The 19,993-nt window shown below is 38.6% G+C and overlaps 1 protein-coding gene across 1 annotated transcript in view; it reads right to left on the bottom strand.

Annotated features, from left to right (window-relative positions):
• The window catches only part of astn2 (astrotactin 2), a 325,617-nt gene extending 307,155 nt beyond the window's left edge, over positions 1-18,462 (bottom strand). Inside the window, exon 1 of the mRNA XM_023961099.2 lies at positions 17,824-18,462. Coding sequence (XP_023816867.1) covers positions 17,824-18,232 — 409 coding nt within the window. The 5' untranslated portion in view covers positions 18,233-18,462. The remainder of the gene's footprint in view (positions 1-17,823) is intronic.
• Between the last annotated feature and the right edge of the window lie 1,531 nt (positions 18,463-19,993).

The raw sequence follows: 19,993 nt of genomic DNA on the forward strand, positions 1-19,993 counted from the left end.
TCAGACATACCTTTGGTTTGTCTGAAGATTAATAACCCCTCTTGTTAAAGTAAAATATGTCCAACACAAGAGGCCCTCAGCTCTCATCTGTCTGCCCAGTTGTTGGACAGGACAAGTTAAAAAAAAAAAAAAATAAAACAATTCCAGAAATCAAAACAAAATATATAAAGAATGAAACACAAAAGCGGGAAAAAGAGAAAAGGTAGGAACTGTGGGACATTACTGATTGGGTTGAAATGATGGACAAATGTCATCATCCAATGTGTTTTGGCATTCGGTAATACTGGATCTCCTCCATACTAATCATATACTTTAAAAAGGTATGTGAACATTGAATACTTCAAATATGTAATGTTTTTTTTTAAGTTGTTGTGCCTTTTAAATAGTCATCGTCATCTTTAATATTTTTGCATTGAGTGATTGTTGATGAGATTTTCAGGGTCATGACCTCTACCAATATCATTACATTTTATTGTTTTCTGACAGAAAAAATATGAGTTAGTTCTTATGTTTAATCAAATAAATAAATATTGTGCTACACTATTCAATTATTCATTATAACAAGAAAAAGGCAATATTCTGACTGTTCAAGTGTCAGATTGGATCTTTTTTTATTTCTGACTTTGTTTCAGTTGGTAAATTGGCTCCACAAATCTCACTAAACTTGAAACTTGAAATATTTAAATATTTTTTTATGACATATGTAACATAGTTTCCCACAGATTCTATTACAGTCAACAAGAGAAAAATTTGGAGTAAAGGACATGATAGCTATCAGTTGGGGAAGGGGATATTGGGAATTTGGGTATCGATCTGATACCAAGTAATTCCAGGGCCAGTATCAATATATCGATACCGATACTTTTGCTTGAAATGTTTGATTATAAAATAATTTTGGAAATGCAAAATTTTTTTTCATTAAGTGTAAATTAAATAGGATAGAGACTTGCAGCAAATAAAAATGTGTGTTAACTAATTACAACAATCTGAACTGAACATGTATCAAATACAAAACATGTATATTAATAATAGCATATTACAATAATAAGGAGGAAACAGTAACTAGTGGAATTTTTTTAAAAAGCAACTACAAGCGGAACAAAAAAGTGAACAAAAGCAACACTGTAACAAAGTTACGTTAAAGTCACATTTGTTTTCACGCACTTAGGTGTGTAAAATTTGTTCCCTGCATTTAAACCCAGGGGGTGTGGAAAACTGGAGACACAGTAGCTCAGGAACCATTTGGTGGTTTAAATACCACTAAATACAAAAATGTAAAAAACACATCAAACAATCCTGCCATTAGTGGAGATATGTGGCTTTTTAATAAATCTCACTGCTGCCCAATGAAGCAGCTAGGAGAGGGACAAAGTGTGACCAGCAGCTGGGGAGTTTCTGCTATTTAAGCAGATTGGGCAGTTTTCAGCTCAGATCGCACAGGTTTTTTGCCCAAAGGAGACAGGCGCTGCGCTTGCATGAACTTCATAAGTAAATTCAAGCTTTTTACTGTACGTAGTAAAGAAAAACTGCGGAAGTATAGAAAGTATCAATCTCATTACGCTAGTATCAATATTGATGCTATTGATTCTCATATTGATCAGGCCACCCCCTGCTTTTTAGAACTGTAACCACAAGACAACCCCAATAAATCAAGATATCTTAAGCGTATTGTACTAATTTTAACTTGCAAAAGGTAGAACAGTTTTATGCTAACAAATTCAGCTGTTAATTTAATTGGACATAAGTAAACATAGAAGCAAGTTTCTCAGTAAATGAGTGTGAAATTTCTTCCTAATTAAAGTCACAGGTGTACTGGGTTTTCTTTACCTTATAAACACAATGGTATAGAAAGCCATATGATCACATACACCGCTCAGTGAGACAGTGGTCTCACAAATAAAATATTACATTAAAGCAAAGATAAAAGGATTTTTTTTAATTATATCCACAGACGGTATTAAACTTAAAAAATTCTAATCTGACATTTCAGTTAGAGGAAAGCAAAGTTTTCTGAAATGTTGGGCAAACCACATTAAGCCTTAAATGCAATGTCTTCACTTCAGAAAAAAAAAAAATGCTCCCGCACACTCCAATCCAGTTATAAGCTTAACTAAGGGCTGACAGCTGGAGACGTCCCATTAATTTTGTTTGTTGAGCTGTCTCATTGCAGAGTTAATAGTGCATTTGTCCTGATTGCAGTCGTGTTGCACAACACTGATCCCAACATTGGACTAATGGGTAGAAGACACACCACACTTCAGGAAACATTTCAGTCTGCCTTACAAAGAGATACAACTCTTAATCTTTTTTTTTTTTTTTTAAGATGTTCTTTTTGTTTAAATGGAAAAATATAAGATATGTGGTTTTTAAAAAGAGCAAAGGGGGTGGATAGAAAGACCCCAAAAAGTTTGAAGTTGTTGTGTACACACTACAGTCTGCTGGCCACAAGCTCCCTGCTCAGCTCCCTTTGACACATCCTCTTGCAGACAACTAGATCAAACTTCATTTACCTGGTCTGAGCAGGCGGCTGGCTCAAAACCGTATGGCTGAGTAGCCATTTTTGTTGTACGGCTAATGTTATTCTAATTTTTAGGCCATCTTAGAGGCTTAAAATAATAAAAAAAAAAGATTAAAAGTAGGACTCAAGTGTAAATTGTTGATGTGACTGAAGACATCAGTAACCACAGTTGTGCTGTTACACATTAAAAATGCAACTTTTTCCAGTTAAAAAAACAAAAACAAATAAAGTTACTGGCAAATGCAAAAAGGGAGGCTTACTCTTGAGTGAAAGTAAAAAGAAAAACAGCTGTAAAATACCAATCAGTTAACTGGAATGTGAGGGCAAATGCTCTTTTCCCCTGAAGGCTTATCACAAGTGTGCTGAATGCGCCTCTGTTCAGTTTAACTGCAGCTGTGAGAAAAGACAGATTAAATATAACTGGAGACGTATTCTAAAAGTGAATTCAAAGTGCGGCGTTAGATAATGAGGCAAAAATTCACTATATTCAGATTATTAATCCAAAAGGCAAAATATTCTGGCCTGACTCTCATAATAGCATACATTCACATGAACACTTTAACAAAGACAGACAATAACAGGAAAAAAATGAACAATATCTAAAGTAGTATGTCACTACACACAGGGCTCGGAAACAGGCATTAAAGTGACAACTTCCAATCAAAAGTTAATGTAAATGCACATATATTCACGTTTTGGGCTTTCCGATAGTACCAGTGTCATAAGTCCGTATTGAAGGCTTTAAATCCGTATTTGGGCACTACGTACTACTGTACGTACTGAACGTGCATCTAATGTTAAACCAGTTGAAGTCTTACTCGGTTCTTATCAAAACACGGCAGTAACAAACATTTCAAAAATTGATTATATAGGAGAAATCAATTTTAGCAGTCAGTGCCAGACCAAAATGATAACACCTTGCCAGTTATCGGAATACAGCTATGGGAAAGAAAAAGTCTGGAGCAAGAGTTGCAAGATTTGCACCGCTTTGACCATTCACACAGAGCCTCTTCCAACTGCGAGTGCATGTGCTAGAATCTGGTAGTGACCGTCCAGTATGAACACCGTATGCAAAAGCTGTGTTCAAGAATTCCCGTTTAGCATGTTCCTGAACACTGTGTACGTAGCAGTACGTGTCTAGTTTTTGCAATTAACAAGTAACATTCAGACAATAATACTGGAGACAGAACTACTGCATATCTGTGGAGATAAAGCAACATCCTGCAGCAACTTGTTCTGCAAAGCATGATGGAGCATAAAAGAACTGTAAGTGGAGTTGGGGGGGGAGATCCTCCAACAATTGAAGAGAGAATAATGGCTCAAACTTTATCTGCAGGAAATCTCTGAGATTTTGTAACTTGGAGGAAATGTAAATACAAAAAAAAAAAAAAAAAAAAACACCAGCAGAGATAAAAGGTTTAAAATCTTTTGTGGGACCCATGGGGGTGCAGTGAGCTGTTGCCGAGCCAACTGCACATTTCCACGGGGCAGGAAAAATTCCACTGGGAATCCAATTTTATGGTTCCTAAACATCACTGAAACCAACGTGTATGAACAATGGCTCTCTTTACCGTCTTTAAGCTCACAATCTTTTTTTTTCTCTTTGTTTTCCAAAGGAGTGTCAGAAAAACACTTTATTTGATTTCAATTATGCTATAAGAACTAGGTATGACTAAAGGACTGACATCTCCTATCTTAAAAATAATACATAAATAAATAAAAAGCACTGAAATGACTTTAAACTAACACAATTCATGAAGATATCAATAGTAAAAATAAGGGGAAAGGGAAAAAGAAATGAAAATGTGACAATACTTTTGAATTTTTATTCAACAGTATTATTCAAAAAACAAAACATACACAACCAAATGAAACAGGCCTAGACAAAAACAATGAGCTTATCCATTATTAAAAAAACTGACACCAACGATTAAAAAAAAAAAGCTATGACCTATAAATGTAAGCATATTTTTAACCATCTTATATTATTTACAACATTCAACAAAATCTGTTGATCTCAGATTTGAAGAGTATTTGACATTGACCAAAAAGAAACTATCCAAAAAAAACTTTAATCTGCGCTCCATAGGGCAAAGCTGTGAAAAAGTGGCTATTGCACTGGGCTTGAAACCAGCAAATCATGGGTTCAAAGCCAGGTACGGTCACAGTCTGCTTGTGTCATGAAGGGCATCCAGTGAAAAACCTCTGCCAAATCACCATGTGACTACTTCACACTGGCAGCCTCTGAAAGCAAGAAGTAGCTCTACAATATCAGTAGTCTGATATGTGAGAACTGTACAATTAATGAGGACTTTATTTGGATAATGTAGACAATTGTTATCTTCAAAATCACCAAAGATTGCAACATGTTAGCAATGACTAGGCAAAAGATTTTAGCATTAAACTAGCCTTAAAGTCCTTTGAATATCTGTGTATTCTTGAGTTAAATGTGAGGCCAAGAGCCCGATGGTTGAAATTAAGCTGAAATGGGGTCATTTACTAACACAGTACTCGTAAACACACCAGCAAACGTACATAAGAGGTAAAGAAAAGAGTCGAGGTGTAGCAGTGACCCAGTTTAAGTCCACTCTTCGACCTGACAGAAATGCTGTGGCAGGATGTTGAGAGAGTAAGCGTAAACAAAAGCCTGCAAATGTCAGAATCTGGAGCACTACTCGAAAGAAGAGCAATACTGTATCATACAGGGTTTAGTTTACCACACACTATTTTTTTTGTAATTTTCCTTTCACATTTACAGTGCAGGGCTCGACATAGCCATTTGTCCGCTGGCCCGGTCCTGTTTTTCGAGCAGTGCGGACCACAAGACTTTACTTTTCACTTGCCCGCTCGGGCCACTAAAATATCTAACGGTTTATTTATTCTTCACCTTTTTCAATAAAGTAAATTTTGCGAAAACGTGTAGATTTACCTCGTCTTCATAATTTAGTTTTTCTGCTAGTCCTGTGTTCAGACTTCAAGGGTTTCTATGGGAAACCTTTGATCACTTCTCCTTCTCTCCCGCCTGCGCGCACGCGGCTTTCACTGCCGAGCACCACGCGGCACGCGCTCACTACTTTTTTTTTTTCAAACTTTATTGAATTTAACAATTCAATACAAAACAATGTTAAACAGCAACAAGGAAGGCACAAGCCAGTGGGTTATTATTACATTTGATTATAAATCCGACACCGTCACTGAAGAGAGACTGAAGCATGTCAGAGATGTGGAAGACATGGCAGGAATAGAAAGGAATATGTTAGATGGAGTAATGGGTATAATTAGTAATATGGACAGCAAGATATTTAATGAATGCATTGAAGATGAAACTGTATCCACTAAGCTTTAAGCTGAATGTCAAAGAATCAAAGGCAACTCCAAATACCTGAATCTCAGACTCAAATGCAGTAGAATGTTAAACTACTTAATTTAGTTTTTCTTTACAACACTGTAAGCAGTAACTATTTTTAGTTAGCTGAATGATCTCAGTTAGACCTGCACAATATGAGGAAAACTCGCGATATGCGATATCAGAGATTAAAATTGCGATAACGATATAATTTGCGGTATATAAACAAACAGCAAAATAACCAAATAACCATTCCCAGTTTAAAAATTATACTCCAAATGACCCACGTTGACATAGGTTACAAACATCTAACATAACAGGGCTCCATCTGATTGGTCAACAATGTGAAGGCGTCCATCCGATTGGTCAAATGCATTGAGGGATTTATTTGATTCGTTAAATGGTTCAAGCTGCCATTAGATTGTTTTAACACATTTAAGGTTTATGATTTATTGCGCTATTTGCCGTTAGAAGCACCATGAAAACTTCTTAACTAGTGTTTCCTACTACACTGCAGTGCTCTCTTCAAAACATCTGAAACAGACTAGAGCAGATTTAAGTTTGATATGGTCTATTTTCAGTCATTGAAAAGTGTAGAAATAAGTGATGTCACCAGAATGCACCAAATTGCACCATATTAAAAGTTTCCGGGGGGGCATGCCCCCCCGGACCCCCCTAAAGTTGCAAGCACCTGCGGAGCGGCGGGTCCCGCTATGCGCGGTGTCGGGCCAGTAACTTTCAGGCAGGGCCAGTAAGTTTCAAAAACTACTGGCCCTGTGGGCCAGTGCAAATTTCTGGGCTATGTCAACCCCTGCAGTGCAATATATTGTAAATGTCAATCAAAAACCTCACACTTCCTGTTTAACTTAAAAGATTTTTGCATTTATTGAGGTGACATTTCAATCGCTAAATTCTTTTTTTAACATTGAAAATATTAAAATGCATCTATGTCATTAAAAAGCATTCCCATTTTACGTATATATTTTCTTTAGAAAAGTTCAACAAAGAAAAGTTTTCCTCTTCTTCCTAAATTATTTTGTAGCAGTGAATACCATCTTAGTGCCGGTTTAGCTCGTGCTGGTTTGCAGCGCCTTCCGTCTGTGAAACCCGGGTTCGACTCCAGGCTGCTCCTTATTCCCTTCTCTACCTCTGTGCCGGTCCCAAGCCCGGTTTGAGAAGGTTGCGTCAGGAAGGGCATCCGGCGTAAAACATTGCCAAATTTACCATGCGACTTGTTCGCTGTGGCGACCCCTGATGGGAGAAGCCGAAAGTGGAAGAATACCATCTTAGTGCATTAAACTGCACTCTCACTCTCATCATTTTGAATTTTTTTATTATACAAAAGGTTCACCAAAAAATGTGAATTCAAGCAATAGATACAGTGCTTTGATGGTAAAAAGACTTTCCCAAAATGAAAAAACATACTGATGGAGAAGTCGTCGCCCATTCTGGGGTTAAATATATACAGCGAAACTACAGATTTTTAAAAAAATCGTGTTTGACAATTTATTCAACCACTTTCAAGGCCTGTTTCATGCAGGTTGAAGTCACAAAATCAGAGCCTTTACCGTTGGTCACAAAGCAACCCAAATATCTGTGTACAGACTCTCATAAAGCTTTACCTATTTGTAATGGCAAACTTTCTGAAAATGATGGGAAATAGGGACACCAATCCGTAAACAGAAATTGCTTCTATAAAGAAAAAGCCAGCAAGATTCCTGTGCAAACCATGAAGAGACATTCAGATCAATCAGCCAGGAAACGAAATCTACAGATTATCTGTGTGATCCGGCCTGGCCAGCCTCATTTTAATCTAGTTTTTTTTGTCTCATTTGTCTGATGTATTTGAGCCTTTGCACAAGATTGAGCCTTATGCAAATTGTCTGTTGCCAGTTTTGGCAAAATTGCACATCAGACTCTCACAACAAAAGGTGCCAGTGTCACTGACATACCAGCAAACTCAGCTAACAAACAACTGATCATGAAAGCAATGGAAAGTAAAATGAAGAAAAAGGGGGGAAAATAAATTTACAAAGGAAATTTTAACTGCAATGTTGTTCTGTCTGAAAAATTGTTAACACTTCAAAGACCGGTATTTTGAAGCCATTTTAGTGAGAAAACAAAATGCTTTGCTTGAACAGGTGTTCATTTTTGTCTTATCTTCAAAATAAATCATTTTTTAACAAATAGTTTTTTGTGCATTTAATCATTTATAGTTAATAGAAAGAAAATCGGAATTACAGAACACAGTAAGAATCAGTAAAAAAGAAAAACTGAAATCAATCTACAACAAAAAAATAAATAAATTGTGTGTTGACACATACACTATATTATTAAAAGTATTTCCTCACCCATTCAAATGATCAGAACAGTGGGACTGTCATAGGATCCCATCTGTGAAACAAATCCAGTCGTGAAAATTCCTCGCTCCTAAATATTCCACAGCCAACTGTCCTCTCTTTCTTATCAGAATGGAAGAGTTTGGGAACAACAGCACAAAGTGGGAGGCCACATAAACTGACTGAGAGGGGTCGGCGGATGCTGAAGTGCATACTGCAAAGACGTCGCAGACTATCTGCACAATCAATTGCTACAGAGCTCCAAACTTCATGTGACCTTCAGATTAGTCCAAGTAAAGTACACAAAGAGCTTCATGGAATGAGTTTCCATGACCAAGCAGCTGCATCCAAGCCACGCAGCCCGAGAACGGTACACTTCAGACTACACTGTGCCAAGTGTAAAATTTGGTGGAGGAGGAATTATGCTGTGGGATTGTTTTTCAGGACTTGGGTTTGGGCTTGGCTCCTTAGTTCCAGTGAAAGGAATTCTGAAAGCTTCAGGATACCAAAACATTTTGGACAATTGTTTGGGAACAGTTTGGAGCGGGCTATGATTGGTCAAAGTCTCTCTGATTCAACATTTCTATGGCAACCACTCTTGCCAAAAAGGAGGGAGCTTGTCAGAAGTCTACATCCCTACCACTTGACAGTGGGCTCAGGAGAATCTGTCAATCAAACGTTTCGAACATTAAACCTTAAACATTAAACAAGATGAAGTGTTCTGACAAATACAATGACTGAGTAATAGCTGTTTATTTCTCAATAGATGTCTGTGGAGTTTTGGTTTCTTGGAACCAGTGGGTACTTCCTATTTGGGGAGTGGTGTCACTCAGTCCAGTTCTCATATACAGTCAATGGTAGGAATCAGAACTTTGCTTAGGCATTGACAATTTTACCGTTTGTTCAGCATAGCATCTGTTTGTTCATTTTTTTTTTTGACAGTGTATGGACTGGAAGATTTGATGAGGATTTGCTTTTTAAATCAGTCAAACATTCAATAAGTCAGCATTTGATGATTGTTTTAAATTGGTTGTGTGCAAGTTGATGGATTTTACCCAAAGCCCCTCTGCCCCAAATGTCTGGTCTGCATGATAATAGGTATTTGGAAAAAGAGGGCAAATGCATTACACAGTTGTTGTCACATGGGGCTTTCTATTATGTGATGGGGACACACCAAAGAAACCCAAAGAGTAAAAAGAGCGACTAAATGGAATTGCTTTTATAAATCAGTGTCACATTATGCATTCTGAGCGCAGACTAAAAAGCCTCTATACAATACAAGAGTCTATGAATCTTTTGGGGGATCAGCTTTAAGTATACTCTCATGTGAGCTACGCCGCCTTGCCTTTTCTTTTCTAAAAGTCCAGCTTTTCAAACAAAGATAAGCTGTTGCAGGTTGCAATCAACTCCTATTATTTAAAAAAAATATCATAATTTTTCAAAAATGTTAAAACACACATTAATTGGACCTATTTCTGCTGCATTGATTTAACCAAATGAATGATTGCAGTCATATTTCATGTGTTTTACAGCAAACAGTTTAAGTGTTGATTGAGTTTCCAATAAACATTTGTCAAAGTTTTTAAGGGAAGCGAACATTAATTGTTGTGACGTTGTTTTGAATAAATCACCCATTACAAAGAACAAGGAGTGCTGTTGCATTAATCAGACACATTTACTTTTTTTTTTTTTTTATTGTGTCAAAGATAATCATAATGTGTTCCATGGCAATTGTATTGACGGTTGAGATCCAGCAATTTACTAGTGGTTCAAATGAAATTCTGAATACTGTTGATAAAATAAAGCTTTAAGACATAAGGACATTTGAAAAATTGCTGCAAAGCACTTCATATATGAGTCACGCACATCATCAATCCTTTCCCATGGTATCATTTAGGTCTATCACAATTAAACTTGGTAAGATGGACTGATCCCAGCAGACCAAATCCATTCCCTCTTTCGGGAGGTGAGTCAATCGTGGATGTAGTTATTACAAATAAAAGACATCAACTTCTGTGTGTATTTTACAAAGAAAGCATTTCTTGTCCTTCTGTCTCAGCATCTTTTATTTCTCTGATGTCTTTGTTCTTAGAACAGCTTGTCACCAATAACTAAGATGACAAAGGAAATCACTTATGGAATGTTTTGAAGATCCCCAATGTGTAAATTATTTTTGGCAGTGAACAGAATATTCCTAGTGAAGCTATGCACAGCTCAACAAAGCAAACAGTATTTCTGACTTGGTTTATAGGAAGCAGTCAGGTGGAGACATTTAAAGAACAATTTCAAACAAATCTTGTTGCAATCATCCCCTAATGTTATAGACCTATGATTCCCAACCCAAAGTTATGGCCCCCACATATGGACAGCCATAAGGGTTTGCAAGAGGTTATCAAAAAAGGTACACCTCTATTAAAAAATTAAAACACCTGCTTAACAAAAGTCCTTGTGAGGCAACCTGTATCTATAAATCAATGACGTGAAGTACAGATAAGTGGTCATGTGCAAAATGAGTCTTAAAATTGCATGACCAGCTATCTGGCGTATTCGAACAGAGACAAACGGATCGTATTCATTCTCCTGTAAACGATAAACAAACATATGCAGGGATTGAAAAATCAAACACTGCAAAACAATCTGGCTCATGGAGGCAATGCTAAAGTGGTCCACCAAAGCCAGTTTGTTTGACTAGTGAGATGACTTCGGTTCATGCTCAGATAACGCTGAGCGAAATGAGACATGAGCAGCTTGTAGGAGAGGGCCAGAATCCACTTCCTGTGAACTCTTCTGTGGTTCAGATCTGTTGTAAACACTTACCATACCAGCGTATGATCTTTAAGTCATGAGGTCAATTATTCAACATTTCCTCTCATAAATCAGCTTGCTCACACAGCTTGAGCTGTCAACAAAATGCAAACCACATGTGCTCAAAAAGACAACATAAATCAAACGTAACATATCTTTTTAGCTTTATACGACAGATTGTGTTCTGCTACCTACTGTAATAACAACAGTGGGATTTATGTTCTAACCAGGATCATTAAATGATATCCTTGAGCTGCTAAAATGAGCATGCTCATAAAAGGAAGACATATTTCAAGAAAAAAAAAAGCAGTACAAAGTCCTGCACCATTAAAAGACATAAAACAGCATTTTAACTGGCCTAAAAATCTAGTATAGGCTGATGTACATGGAATGCACCTCTTTTGACATTAGTATTAAGATATACAGTATATTCTGGAGTTTTGGAGAATATTAAGATACGCTGATCCTTTTTTTGTGTGTGCAATGTGCTGAGCTTTAAAGACAAAATAGGGTGAAAACAAATAAATATGACACAATAAAAAAAATTAGAATCCAAAAATACTTGCCATAAGTGTGTGGTCAGCAAAAGAGTTTTGGCTGACAGGGAAGCTGCCTTAGCTATTTTTGTTTTTTACTTAAAAAGACACTTCGGTCAAATGATGCTAAATAGATGATTTACGAGCCAACACTTCAGTTACAATCTTAAGATTACATTCTACTTTTGAGAAAACTGATGTGCATTTTTGTTTCCATTATTCAAAAATATACTAAATTCAAACTGAAGCCAATTAACAGCTACGATTCTGTCCTCACACCTCTGTCTCACCTCCACTATGGTATAATTACCATCTCTCCTGTTAACTTTTGTTCCTTCACCACTGCTTGTCGTGCAGTGAACCCCTGATGCAAGGCTGAGACCCAGCACAGTGTGTACACGCTCCACACCAGGAGTTCTAGTGTACCTGCATTTTTTTTTTCTCTCAGTCCCTATAGCCTTTAATTGTGCATCCCTATACAAGCTGGTTTTCCTCCAAACAGGCACACAGCTAGAAAACCAAGCGGAAAGTGGAAAAGGCTCCCCAACATGAAAGATAAAAGTATTAAAAAAAAGATTGCTAGAAAACAGAAAACAAAGATTTACTTGATGGGATGTAGGGAGGCGATGAACAGCAAGACATCAGAATGTCTTCAGTCTCATTAGGTGCCTGAAGGTTTTCAAAGAGGTGGACTCCTAATGAGGTGCTTACACAGTCAGCCATGTTGCCAAAAGGTATTGATTTACACCCATTCCAACAACACCTCAAGTGAGGAAGGAAACATGATCACAGGTGACAAAGAATCACAAGACAGAAATGTCTCAGTGGAATTTAAATTATGTTGAGATAAGGTCTTCTTCGTGTTTTCCCAAAGGCTGAATGAAAAACTGCATTAACACCCAACGGCTTAAGTGAAATAATGGTGTGACAAGAAAGGGAGATGGTTAAGAATTTCCCAATGCAGAGACAGCAAACAAATCGGCAACTCTGTCGCACAGCTTTTTGTCAAACACGCTGTTTTTTTTGTTTTGCCCCCCACGACTGATCATGTCTCACAGTTTGCTAACATTCAAGAAAAGGACAAAGAAAGCTAACGCGGGGAGGAAGAAGGGAAGCTGTTCAATACAGATTTTTTTTTCCACACTGCCCTTTCTACTCATCCATTCTCCATGACACTTTGGTAATAAATCAAAAGCTGGGAAGGCAGGCCAGAGTGGGAAGGCAACGTGTGGTCCTTTTCCGCCTTTCCCAATAACCTCTGACGCTGATTTGACAAAACAATCTGACTTTTAACATTATCGACTAAACAAGACAAGACTGTTCTCATTTGAATGCAATTTGGCTAATAGGTTATGCAGTTTATCTTATCTCTACGGTGCCATTGCAGCTCAGAAAAAAAAAGAGAAGGAAATGAATTACGTTATGAAAGAAGCGACTGGAAGGAGGTGTAATTTTGTAGTAATTGTTACTATTATATGTGAGAATTCTACTTTAAAGGAGTATTGTCCTATGTGACACAATCATTCCCTATTCATTGGTTTATGTTGATTTTAGCCCTTTTCTCAAAGAACTGGCTTTTTAAAAATATTACATCCATTTTACCCTCACAGATAGGTTTTATGATGCTTAAAATAACGCTCCTTGACTTTATGGGGGTAGCGGTGTGATAACGTGGGGTTGCATCTACCTCACTGGGAAATGACGCATGTCAGCAATAGAGGCAGTTTCTGAACGCAGAAAAAAGAAAAAAAAAAACAAGATGAGACCCTGCAACCAATGCACTCTGTTAAAGATCCACTTCAGTCCCATTTCTAGCGTTTTTAAGTGTTCCTAGAGCGTTTTTATTATCATTATGCCGTCATAAGCCAACATTTTTTAAATTCTGTTGTTGTCTTGGACATAGTTTCTGAGCTGTGAGCTGAATTTGTAAGAAAATATTGCATTTCAACTAAATCGTTTTGTTATTTTCGAACAGTTACTTCTTTTGTCCAATTTTGCAACTTTTTGGCATCATACAGCAATGTTGAGATCACTTTAGCACATACAGAAAACCAAAAAAAAGTGTCAAATAAAAAATGTAGCACCATTTTCTGATAGTTCTTTAGACCTTTGAAGACACTGCTGTAAAGTTTCCTTCTTATTTTCTCTCAACAAAGAACAGTGGAAGCTGCCATAGGATTCCCTTTACCCCATGTAGCAGCATCCTCACAGCACAGACCACAGATCAGGTAATGGCCACCCTTCCACATCCAAATGACATTCCATGCTTTTGGTGCACAAAACATATGGATCCCGCATGCATGCTGCTGCCACCAGCCGATCCCAATTCCGGTGGGATTTAAAGTCAAAATGCTACTCATTGTAAAGATTTCACAATATAAAAAAATAAAAAAAACTATTTGTAAGGATTGTAAAAAAGGGAATTCAAAAGCAGTCGTGAGAAACAAAAAAAAACATCTATACATACATTTTCTAGAGCCACTACATCACATCACGGGAATGCTGGTCCCCACCCGGACTACAGAAGGATAAAGGTGGCGTACATCCTGGACAGATCCCCAGTCCATTGCCGGACAGCACAGAAACAGCCACCTACTCACATTCACACCTTTGAGACCATTTAGAGCAGTGTTTTTCAACCAGTGTGCCGCGGCACACTAGTGTGCCGTGGGAGATGGTCAAGTGTGCCGTGGGAAATTGCCCTCATTAACTGCACTAACAACATTTCCCATCTCCAGGATTTCAGCTCTTTGTTCATCCAAACAGGCCCTGATAAAACACTGAGTAATTAGGAATATAAAAGATCTTAAAATTACTTTTTCTTTGTGTTAATTTAATTCTATTAAAGACATTTTGATAATTATGACGGTACTGCGATTTACCTGCAGCTATAGCAGTTTGCGGAAAAGTCCCCGCCCCTTTAACTGTCTCCGCCAATCATTCTTGAAGGCTTAATCACATGTCATCAGTCTGACCAATCAGAAGTGCTTAAAGTATTCACTTCCTTGTTCTTAATTCTGCAGATAAAGTCGCTCAGTTCTAACAAAAATACCAACTAAAGCTCGTCTTTAGCGGTGTAGCTTTCCACAGAATCCGGTATCAGACCGTGGAACAAGTGAACAAAACAATGAAGCTCAGAGACGCGAGTCTTTCTGCCCTTTTTCTGCCGTTTTCACACTACATCTCCCATGATGCATTGGCTTAAAGGGACAGCGCATACTGAGTCGACCTTGTGAAACGTCTTGAAACCACAAAAAACAAACAGTTTCAAAATTTTCTAATTTAACTTTTATTTCATCTCTTAGAAAAAACAGCCGCAACTTCCTGCTTTTTCTGCCACAATTATAACAAAAATCCACGTGAGATTGCGGCAGTGGGGGGGGGGCTGTCGATCAATACAGACCATGAATTTCTGCTTTTTTTTTTTTTTTGGGATGCTGGTGTGCTGCGGGATTTTTGTCAAGGTTAAAGTGTGCCGTGGCTCAATAAAGGTTGAAAAACACTGATTTAGAGTAATCAGTTAACCTAAGAAGCGTGTTTTTGGACGGCCAGAGAAAGCTGAAGCATCTAGAGAAAACAAACACATGGACTGGGAGGACATGCAAACTCTGGGTAGACAGAACCCTGTCGGGATTCAAACCCGGGCCTTCTATCTGTGAAGTGACAATGCTAACCACTGCACCACAACTATCACAATGTTTTTTTTTAAAAAAGTCCTGCATAAAGGAAGTTTGAGATTACAGTGGTGATGATGACATTTTGCAACTTTCAGGAAAGCCAATAGTCTCTTATGGCCCTGATAAATCTGCAACACTAATATTTTCCAATAAGATGTTTTGTTTTCTGTCAGGAAGAACATTTCGAAAACTTTCTCTTGTCTAAAGACCATTAAAACAACACAATTAAGCATTGGGGTAAGTTGTTGCTATGATTGAGCACACAAGTGCCACAAGACAATGTTCAGAAATCCACATGTATTGCTTCCACTCTGAATATGTTTAAACTCTAAGTATTAGTTTGTTTAAATTTAAAAAACAAAAACAAAAAAAGCACAGTTTTTATGTGCCACAGAAAAATACTGTTTCTTGTGTATGTTGTTGAAATTCTCATTCTGTGTAATCAACTTTTTTTTTTCTTTTTCGTTTTGGGATGTTATTTCCATTTCAATGTTTTTGTCTAAGAAGGATCAACTAATAGATGTATTAGGAAAAAAGCTGCCTAGATATTCTGGTGTTAAAAAACAAGGACAGCACAGGTGATATCAAATTGGTTTTCTGGAACAATAACATTGAAATAAACAGTAGATAACAAAACGGAATCATTTTAGTATTCACTTTTTGGAATAATGCTAAGTGAAAGTATGTGGTTGCATAACAACACACCTAAACCATACGAAACTGCCATCTACTCATCCATTTTCTAAACCTTCTTTATCCTTTTCCAGGTCACGGGGTTGCTGGAGCCTATCCCAGTTACTGTGGGGCAAATCCTGGGTATACATCCTGAATACATTGTTAGGCCGTTGAAGGTTAAATAGCTGCTTTAAATCAAAACAGAAAACAGAAAAAAAGGGATGATATTTGCCTCTTCTGAGAATATTTTACTAAATTTGTTCATTTAATAATTTATCCTCAGGAGCTGCTGAATCTCTTTTAGAGACACAGGGTTGCTGGAGGCTATCCCCTCTACTTTTAGGTAAAGGCAGGGTACACCTTGGACACGTCGCCTGCCCGTTGCAGGGCAATAAAAAGAAGAAAAAGCCTTAGACCAATTAATGAAACAGGGCAAAACACTAAAATGACATAACCTGCCAGTTTACAAAAAAAAAGTTACTCTGCAAAAAAATAAATCCCCCCAGGTAGGGCATAACACTTTTTCTTCACTTCTTACTGGTATAAATATCCAAAATAATAGATACTTTTAGCAAAAACATTGGGGGCAGTTTGAGCTGTGCATGTTTAGGAACATACTTCCTTTAAAAAAATGGCTTCTTCAAATGTATTCATGATCTTAAACCATTTATCAAAACTTATAGAATGCACAGGGAGGCATGGAGGACCTTCAATATGTATTACCCATATGCGATCATTAAAGCCCCTTCTCTCCACGGTATGCAGCCATGCACTGAAAGGGTGAAGCAGCAAATTTGCTAGCTGGCTGACTGGGAGGACAGAGAGGCCTTTCTCACCAGTCAACGACTGTCCTTAATGAGAATAGAAAGTGATTTAGTGGCTTAATGCTCCAGCCCTCAGCCTGCCTTGCCCGCTTTTGCCTCGCACAGCCAGTTCAGTCGGCACTCTTCATACGGGGGGGGGGGGGGGGGGGGGGGGGGGGGGGGGGCATGAAACTGAGAGAACTGAGATGGAAGGAAGACAGCGAACCAGAGCCCGAAAAGCACCGGTAATGAGACGTTCTCAGGGATTCTCGTTTCGCTGACCTCCGCTGAGTCCTGCATGCTTCGCTTTGTCTTTGTTTTCACTGTGTTGCCTTAATGTGCCAGTGGAGCTGACCCCGAGATAACTGTGAATTGAATAATAGAGCATCTGTTGTGGTGCACTTAAAGGCATTTAACGGGTTACATATACACAGCAGCTCCGCACAACAGAAAAGAAAAAAAAGTCTGCCATGTGCCTCACGCCACTGAAAAGAAGAACATGACGACTCTCATCCCATCCTTTTGGTACAATTTTGAGACGTGGAGAAAGGCAAGGTAGGCAGGCTCCTTTTAACTGCTGCTTTTCTGCAACATTTTTTTTTTTTGGCAAAGACATTTTCATGCTTTTACACCTTAAGATCATCTTTCAGGCCAGTAGCTTTTCACAGATGACCTGACACTTACAGCAAAATTTAAAAAAAAAAAAAACACAGCATGTGGATGTTTTATCCCATTTAACCAGCCAAGTAACTTGCACCACCAAGAACGCAGCCAAATCCTGCCCCAGCGTGAGAATAAAATACCAATTTCACGCACATTTGCAGGGCCAAATTGCAGCGTTTGATTGGGGCAGGCCGCTTTCCTAATGCATGAAATTTCAAATCCTAATCATATTTAGCTACAAAATAAAGTTGGGATGTGAGGAGGAGGTTGGTGGAGGGAGGTCCAGCATAGGGGGTGTGCACGGTTTCTTAGACTGAAGTCGTATATGGAAAGTGAGGCTGAAGGAATGGGACAAGGGGGGTTTAAAGTTTATGAAGTGGTGGGGGGGGGCATAACTGAAACATTATTGCCCCCATGGTGGTGCAACCACCACTGACTGCACAACATCCCTTAGTTCTTACCCAGAGTGAAGTAAGGAAGAGCAGTGTTGTCCAGGTCATCCACTACAGAGATTCGCCCGGGTAGGTCAGTTCTAACGAACAGCAGAAGTCGGGATTCCCCCCCTCCTGCTGCTGCTGCTCCTCCTCCTCCTCCTCCGCCGGCTGCTCCGCCGCCACCTGCTCCGGCTGCGCTCCCTCCTCCGGCCACGCTCCCCGCGGCTCCGCCGGTGAAGCTGAACTCGTTCTCGCGGAGGACGGGCAGGGTAGACACGGTGACGGTTTTCAGCTCACACGGCGTCTCCGCGTCGCTCTCTTTGTCCCGCTCCTCTTCGGGCGACGTCGCCCCACGGCTCGCCCCGAGAGTCCACGAGTCTGCCAGGAGGAGACCCACGAGGAGGACGCGGAGGTGCCGCGCTAGTATCCTCGCCATTCCGCTCCTTGCGCGTGCTTCTCTCCGCTTTGAGTGGGGCTCATAAGCTGTCCGTTCACTTATAGTACAGTCGCTGCAAAGGAGTCGCGTCCGTCCAGGAGGCGGCAGCACAGGTGTGGAGAGAATGACATCGTTCCGCTCCTCACGAGACCGTTGGGGGCCGTTCTTTGGGACAAATAGGTCCCTTAAGTTGGATGTGAGCGCGCGCCCACCTTCACCAGAATACACCGAGGAGTTGGAAGTAGCGTCTGTTATTTGTTTTCATTCTTATTTAGTTGTTTTTTCATGGGTTTTTCTGACAGGTTTTATTTTTTAATTTTGTATTATTATTATTTTTTTACAAACTACCTCATGACGTTAAATACATATATATATATATATATATATATATATATATATATATTTTTTACTAGCCAGTTGGGACATACCATTTCATTATGACAGCTCAATTTAATTACAATTTGTCAATCCATTAATTTGAAGATTAAATCTAACTTTAGGGCACATCTTTAAAAAAAATAGGGTGACCACAGCTATATTGGGCCATCAGGTAAAATGTGCAAAGTCAGATTATACAGGGTGTCAAACTCTAGGCCTCGAGGGCCGACCTCCTGCTGGTTTTTCAGAAATCCTGCATTATCTGCTGTTGATTACCTGGATCAGGTGTGTTTAGCCAATAAGGAGCTTCAATGGCTGGTTGGTTAGAAAATACGTAGGACATAAAGTTAATAGCTAATCAATGCAAACAAATCCAAACTGTTGCCAAAACAACCGATATATTAAATTATATTTGTCATGATTTATTGGTCTTTTATATAAATTAGTGAAACATAAAGTTTCTTATAAGCATCCACTAATTTAGTTTATTCACTTCTATAATCACATTTCCCAGGATTTACAAAAAAATAAAATAAAAATAAGGTCAAAGCCTCACAAAAGCAAAAGGTACCTGAATGAAATTGATACTTTTTGCGACTTTTACTTTTTTCATGTGAAAAATTGCAATCTGCTAAGAGCCACTCGTGAAACTGCCACATCTATTGTTTTAAGTTCATGTATTTCCAAGCAGTTAATATGACTTTAAGAGTGGTTTTATTTATACAAAAAATAAATTTAAAAGTACAGACAAAAGAGGCAAAACTTGGAAATAACAGTCAGTAGCAAATGTGTGATGATCAAGTAAATGGTGAACCAATTTACGGTATATTCCTACGATCCAACCAGATCGATCTGTCTGAGGCAAGTTATGAATTGAATCGACCTATACCATTATAAAACTATTTCAAAATGACCAGAAGAGAATTGGGAGAATGTTGTATGGTCAGATCAAACCAAAAAATTATTTTTTTTGGTATGAACTCTTTGCGTCATGTTTGGAGGTGAAAGAATGTTGAGCTTCATACACAGAACGCCATACCTACAGTAAAGCATGGGGGTGGAAATATCATGCTTAGGGGATGTTTATCCGTAAAGGGACCATGATGACTGATCAGTTTAAAGGAAAGAGTGAGTGGGGCCATGTATTGTCAGATTTTGAGTAAAAACCTCCTTTCATCAAGAAGGGCATTGAAGATGAAACGTGGCCGGGTCTTTCAGCATGACAACAATACCAAAAACCCTGCCAGGGTAACAAAGGAGTGGCTTCATAAGAAGCATTTCAAGGTCCTGGAGTGGCCTAGCCAATCTCCAGATCTCAACCCCATAGAAAATCTTGGGAGCGAGTTGAAAGTCCATGTTGCACAGCTGCAGCCCCAAAACACC

Source organism: Oryzias latipes, chromosome 12, assembly GCF_053564925.1.
Source record: "Oryzias latipes strain Hd-rR chromosome 12, Olatipes_Hd-rR_3.1".
Classification (NCBI taxonomy): Eukaryota; Metazoa; Chordata; class Actinopteri; order Beloniformes; family Adrianichthyidae; genus Oryzias; species Oryzias latipes.